This window comes from Cydia strobilella, chromosome 16, assembly GCF_947568885.1.
Source record: "Cydia strobilella chromosome 16, ilCydStro3.1, whole genome shotgun sequence".
In the NCBI taxonomy this organism is placed as follows: domain Eukaryota; kingdom Metazoa; phylum Arthropoda; class Insecta; order Lepidoptera; family Tortricidae; genus Cydia; species Cydia strobilella.
In genome coordinates this window covers 5,734,834-5,741,813 of record NC_086056.1, presented here as the reverse complement: position 1 = coordinate 5,741,813, position 6,980 = coordinate 5,734,834, and the positions used below count along the sequence as shown (strand labels likewise).

The 6,980-nt window shown below is 35.6% G+C and overlaps 1 protein-coding gene across 1 annotated transcript; it reads right to left on the bottom strand.

Annotated features, from left to right (window-relative positions):
- Positions 1 to 1,325: 1,325 nt before the first annotated feature.
- LOC134748211 (uridine diphosphate glucose pyrophosphatase NUDT14-like) lies at positions 1,326 to 6,943 on the bottom strand. The gene is made up of 5 exons (XM_063682926.1): positions 6,600 to 6,943; positions 6,212 to 6,422; positions 5,910 to 5,986; positions 5,283 to 5,433; positions 1,326 to 3,916 (listed from the first exon to the last, which is right to left on the bottom strand). Exons 1-5 carry the CDS (start codon positions 6,787 to 6,789, stop codon positions 3,844 to 3,846), a joined length of 702 nt encoding a protein of 233 aa, XP_063538996.1. The 5' UTR covers positions 6,790 to 6,943; the 3' UTR covers positions 1,326 to 3,843.
- Positions 6,944 to 6,980: the final 37 nt, after the last annotated feature.

Here is a 6,980-nt window from a genome sequence, read left to right as displayed (position 1 = left end):
GCTACTCCTACTGAAAGATACATAAGACTATCCATTCGGTCATTTCCCCCCACCCCTCATGACCGATCCAGTCTATTAGTTACTCTGTGGTTCCTTCCGGCGAAGGCGAAAGTGACTTTTGCTGGTTTCCGTTTAGGCTCAATGCCGCATCCAGATTTGATCCAGATTCTCCACGAGGCTACAGGAGGGAACGCGAGTACGAGTGTGTGGACGGTGCGCTCGTGCCCCCTCATCTATCCTCGGCTCGCCTCGCTGTCGCTCTGCTTGTTGTCGGTTTTTCGGACGCAAGACGCGAGGGAATCAACCACACTCACGCGCTCGCTCACTTTGTGTTTGCTGCTGCAGCATTGCTGCAGAGAACATCGAAACTGGACAAAAATTGTTTTCATGTAATCCGTGCTATATAGGTTTACATGGATTAATACTAATGGGAACTAATGGGGTTGGCGACTGTCAAAGGTTTGCAGAGATGACGCCATCAAAGCTTGCTCCTTTTTCTATGAGATTTGGCTTAAAGGGCTGGCATCCAGGGCATTAAAAAAACAAAAATTTGACACATTTCTAGGGATTGACAGGACAAGCTATGCTGGCGCCATCTGCTAAACACTTCGACCGGCCAAGCCTTTTTGTTTTTTGTATGTAGGTCATACTGAACAACTTTCATTATGGGGCCAACCCCGAAAAAAAATTCGCTATTCCATGCAATGAAAAACATTGACATGTGATTCACCGAAATATAACCGAAATGTATGACGGCATCAGATTTTTTTTGGTGATTTCGGGGTTGGCCCCATAACAAAGTATGTATACCACAACATATTCACCCCTCAGTATGGTCTGGTCAGACATATTATAATCATCCTGTTTACAGGATGGCTAAAAAATAAGTGCATTCCCGTTGCCATGGAGGTTTTGGGATTATATTGAGCAACTTTTACTATGGGACCAACCACGAAATCGCGAAAAAAAATTTACCTTATTTTTTAGCCACCGTGTATTACTTCGTAAAGACGCCTTAAGAGAGCCTTACGAACACTACGAAGTGGGCCAGTTTGTTGGTGCGCAAATGGCGTTTGTGCACACATTCGTTGGTGCGCATGTTCGCCCGGTATTATACCTATCCTTACTTTTGAAATCTTTGGTATGTCGGAGTTGAGAACGTTTAGCAGTAAGAACTAGCAAATTTCAAGTCGGGCTCACATCACATGGTTTGCTGACCGCTAAAAATGCTAAAGTAGATAATATTACTTAGGTACTTAGTTGTAAAATAAAACAAAGATTCCTTATTAACAATTTCATATTTCAGAAATACATAACAATAATCAATTAATCACAGGTTCAAATTATGCATTTATAACCAAAAATAACAATATAGATTAGGATTAAATTAACATTTTATTAGGGTAAAAAATGTTTTTTATTCTTCTATTACCTACTTACTCTGCAAAGAAAAAAAAATAGTTTAATAAGTTATTGGAAACGGCTTCCGCTTGAATTATGAAGGTAAAATTGTTATGCAAAAAGCACTAAAAAAAAACCATCGAAATTATGTAATATTTTTTGCAAGCGCAATGGTTGGTGAGTTATTCTATTAGTACCTGTGCCTACACCTTACACCCACATATTGGAACCCACCTTTTTTTTTAAATGCTGTTAGATAGAGTAACAGTAAAAAATCGAATCTAACACCATAACCCAGGTGTACCCAAGTGGGTACAATGGGCGCTAATGGGTTAAAAGGTCTGAGTGTAAAACATACGTATAGTATAACTTTAAAATTATACGCAAAAAAAGAGATATTCTAGAAATCATAGACATATATATTACTTCGTAAATACCGGCCTTACGAGCATTACGAATGGGGTCGATACAAGTTTTGTACCTTCAAACGCCTGACCTTGAAGTGTATTAATAGGCTTTAACAGGCTTTAATTAGAAAATTAACTTTAATTGCACTTTTGTTTTGTTTACAATTTATTTATTTTAGTTTTATCCATTTTTGTTTTATTTCTCCATTCTTGTTTTATTTTTGTTAAAATGAAAGAGTATTGTTGTAACATTGTTTTGACAACTTGGAATTTATATTTCTAGTTTAATTTAGTATTTATATAAGTCACATGGTTTTCATACTATTTTTTAGGAAACTGTAGGTCTATAAGTCTATTACCCTACATTGTAACAAGTTATTAATATAAGAGACTGTTTGTTTCTAAATAAATTAAATAAATAAATAGATACATTGGAGTCAAAATCGCATATAGTTACACCAGCCAGTAGTCGTGCTTGTGTCGTGTGGCGAATTGCGCAGTGGAAAGGCGTCGGTGTTCGGTCGGAATTGTATGCATATGCTTATACTTTGTTTACACCAATAGTGACACTTTTCCATTGCGCAATTCGCCACATGACACGAGTACGACTGAGTGGCTGGCTGGCTGGTGTAACTAAATGCGATTTTGACCCCATTCGTAGTGCTCGTAAGGCCGGTCTTTACGAAGTAACATATATGTCTATGCTAAAAATACATAGTTTGATAAAATAGGAAAACGTATGTAAAGATTGTAAACTGCTAAGTAGAAATAAATGAGCAAGTCGGGTGTTCAAAATTTCATTGGCGCTACTTTATTATTATTTATTAGATAATTTTGAACACCTTGCCTGCTTGCTTACCTACTTCAGCTGCTGATTGTACCGATGATTTGCCGAGACGTTTGACCCCCTGTGTATGTTTGTTTGTATGCATATCTAATACGGATCTAGTAAATAGTATTTCTGACCCCCTTTGCATACAAACAAACATACACAGTATTTACTAAATACTACTGATATAAATGTGAAAAAGCTTATAAAGATGTTTGTGACTGAATTATTCATATTATGGCGGGACTATTAAAACACTAAAGTTATTTTGAACGCATCTTACGCAGTGGACTACGTAGGCGAACAACACGCGAACGCGAACGCGAAGCGGCGTGGCGCGGGGTGAATCAATCCTTTGATACCTAATAGAAGTGTCCTACGTGGGCGATCTCGTTGCGAACGCGAACGCCGTGGGCCCGCCGCAGCGCCGCTTCGCTTCGCGTTAGCGAGTTGTTCGCTTGTATAAGACGCTGCGTTACATAGGAACTGTAAATTCTGCCTAACTGGTTTCCAATAACTAAATACAAGTCATTTAATTAGGTCTACATAGTAGATTAAGTTCTAATTTGCCCTATCGAATACTTCATGCCAATTTTAATTCTGATTACACATTACAATGGAAACTGATTAATGTATTTACTTCTACCTGCAGCTTTGTTACTTGTTTTTGATGACAGGCGGTTTTTATACATTAAAATTTCTACCTTATCAAAATAATCCTCAAGTCCAAATACGCAAGATTTTTTAAAACATCGACATAATCACGGTTTTATCAATGGTAAAAAATTAAATGTATAGAACCATCTGACAATCACAAACTAATAAGTTTAGGTACTTGTACATGTTCTACGCATTTATTTGTAACTCAACTCGATAATACAACTACTCATGTGCTCACGGAAAGTTTTTTTTTGAAATGAAAATCTTTATTTCAGGTCTGTCGGCCCATATTTTGTTAGTTACCAAATTTTCTACATGGAAAGACCTCGGAAATATCACAAGATTTCACTTTGCATAAGGGACATTTCCTTTAATTCTTGTGAGATTTTCCTAAACTTTAGGAAATAAGTAGTTCGACCTATACCTTAAAGGGGAACCACTCATCTTAGCCGACTGGGCTAAAATAATTGAAACTTAGCCCTAATAGAACCCCGTTCAAGGTACACGTCAAATTAAAAATCATTCTGTATATCAGATAGACTTACATTACTGTATGAGCCAATCCCGGACTGGTTCTTTCTGCTTTTTGCATTCAGAACAAGTGTAGTCGAACGACCGACTAGAAAACAGAGTAATGTTAACCTCCATAGACTATAAACACCGCCACCGCTTTATGAAGCGTTTTCGAAGTGGGATGGAAAAAAATACTATGGCACAAGCATTACTACTGATTCTCTGACTTGACTACTAAACTTATTTGCACCATATACCACTTTATACTACGACATCCCTATATATCCCTAGAGCTCCATTTTTATAGATATTGGGGGCAATTTTTTTGTAGATATTTTTGTTGGTAGTGGTTTTGTAGGTATTGTACTTATTCTCCAAAGCCAAATGGTTTTTTACACTTGCAAAAAAATACATAACATGTGGTAAAGCTTCTTCAGGCTAATTCAACCGTCTTTGTCGTGCTTTTAAGCCTAAACTTAAATATAAATTTATATAGAATAGAACTTGTAATCACAAACTACAACGCAGTTAACTCAAGATACCACAATCCCGATTATAATTTATGCCAGGAATAAAGGGTGCAGGAACTGTAGGATAGCCTTTGAAAAATTGCCACCAGAGATAGGTCAAAACTATTACCAGATGCCCTATATTATTATATATAATATAGTAATTAGGTATAAGATTTGGGTAATAATAAAAAATTATATGATTGATAAATTCAAGATACACAGCAGTATGTTGCTGTGACCTAATTTATGTATATAACAGCCTGAATTCCAAAATAATCAAAGATAAATGTGCTACATAAGCTTAACAGTCGCGATTTCGAAAGGCAATTATTATTTAGAAATCGCTAAAAAACCAGGTAAAGTTTACCCATATTTTTGTTTTTTATTTATTTAATCCATAAAAACGAGATTACAGTGTAATAATAAAAGCACATATCTGCCAAACTGCAGAACACTTTGTTGGCAGAAAACTAAATCTACCCTCCACCATACTAGTATTATAAATATTAATACTTTTAACTACATAATTGTGCTATATTGAATTTCATATTCTGTGTCGTTGCAGGGACAGTGACGCGAGTTATGACTTTCTTGAGTGTTTCTTTATCTTTAATTCATTATGTATATTTCAAATTATTATTCACAAACGACCGAACTTAATCGCGTAAAATAAGACGAACATTTTAAGATCTCATCCACATGGAACCCAGTCATGAGTAAATGTAAGCGAAAACAAATATCTCAAGTTGAAAAATCGAATATCGATTGCAACAATACCACTTGTCGGTATAAACCTTTTCGGTCCAAGGAAATCGTAAATAAGGTAGTTTCTACGAATTGGCCTCTCCTCTATATTGACAATTAAAATTGTCATTAAAAAAAAAAACACGTAATGAAATCGTGACTCGCGTTACACTTTCGTTAAATGACTTTTCATACGACGAATAGCCAGTTACCTACATATACTTGCTAGCCTTGTTATGCAAGAACCACATCATTGCGAACAGGAAGCTGGGTGGGCTCTGCACAGGTCCTGGGGAGCTTAGTAACTTTTCCATCTCAGAAATTGTCATCTCAACAATGTCTATGAGTTCATCGTCAACTCCTCCGCCTGAAAATAATGAAGTTGTATACATATTAGAGGTAACAGTTAATAGGACAGGATAGTACAGCCCCAGTCAAATCAGCAACTCTTTATGAAATATCAAATTAATTGTTACTATGAAATCAATCAATATGAGAATTGACACTTCTTTTTTTTTCAATTTTAAGGTACTTAGTTTAACCTTTACAATGTGTTTGATCTTGTTTTTAATGTAAATTTAAATTCAAAACAATTTGTCTGTAGGAAACTAATCTGTTGTGATTAAGAAGAAAATTTAGAGATGCAACGGATTGTTGTTTGGCGGGATATTCGGCCACACATAATTAATATAGTTTGTCAAAGAACTATCTCATTTCAAACATAGACAGAGATAATCATACTATCTTTGTTTTACGCTAGTACGAGCACCCAAAAAAAAAGGATGAGTATAGTTTTTTTTGGTTCTTATTTACTGCCAATTTGGTTTGACCATCTATACTCACCACGCTCAGTTTTCATGTCATCTGACACTTCACAGAAAAAGAGTGTCTGCAGAGCAGATTGCACACCAACTCCTGACCTGAGGATCAATTTAAATCTTTGAAAATGGATCTCTTCAATATAACGGACATTTTTTTAAGCAAAAAAAAGTGCAGTGACATACACGCATCAGCTGTCAGCTGCTAGTATAAACAATATAATATAATATAATAACAATAATAAATAAAATTAAACAAAAAATCTGTCTCGAGTGGAAACTAAAAAAAAAACACTAACTTAAGTATGGTCTAAAAAGTTACAATACCTGTAAGAAATAATCCTTTCCATATTTTCAGCAGGGACATTATATCCACATTCTTCCAACACTTCTTCAATGGCTATATCCAACACAGATTTTTCCTTGTCTACAATCCCAGCACATACCTCGAGGGCCAGTCCCAAAGAGGGTGGATATTTCTCAATGTCTATGGTTTCCTTCTCACGGTCTTCTGGGAGAACGCTGTTGAAATGCATGGCTGTGAAATAATTATTTTATTAATTATTTTATTAAGAACTAAAAAACTTTATAGCGTGTAAGAAGTTTGGACTTGTAGTGTTTTTTTTTACATTTAAATGTTTTTTCCGGGAGATGGGCTAAGTTAGATTTTAATCTATTTCTATTACACACTTTCAAGAATGATAATTATACGTACCTGGACGGAACTGTTTAACTAACACCAAAACTTTTCTTGTAACATTGTAAATAACGATAGCCACGCTGTCGTGAACTGCCAGTAGATCCCAGTTCTTTTCCATCCCATTCTGAGTGTAGTGGAACCTTAGCGGCTTCACGTATTTCGATTCTGGCATAGGGGTTATACGAATATTTTTTATATCCTCCATGGTACAATTACAAGTAACTTCTTATCTGTACGTAAGTCTAAAACGAATAAACTCTTATGTATGTTAAGTTTGAGTTATCTCTAATTAACCACACTGATAATTTATATAAACTTCGAAGTATCTTAATTAATTAAATTACAACAAAATATACGCCGATTACGCTGCGACCGCGAGTATGTCATCTGTCAATT

Coding starts and splice junctions, on each gene's coding strand:
- LOC134748211 (XM_063682926.1), bottom strand. CDS start 6,789: ATGGAGGATATAAAAAATATTCGTATAACCCCTATGCCAGAATCGAAA. Junction 5,434..5,909: donor TGACATGAAAACTGAGCGTG/GTGAGTATAGAT, acceptor CATTATTTTCAG/GCGGAGGAGTTGACGATGAA. Junction 3,917..5,282: donor AACAAGGCTAGCAAGTATAT/GTAGGTAACTGG, acceptor TCTGTTTTCTAG/TCGGTCGTTCGACTACACTT.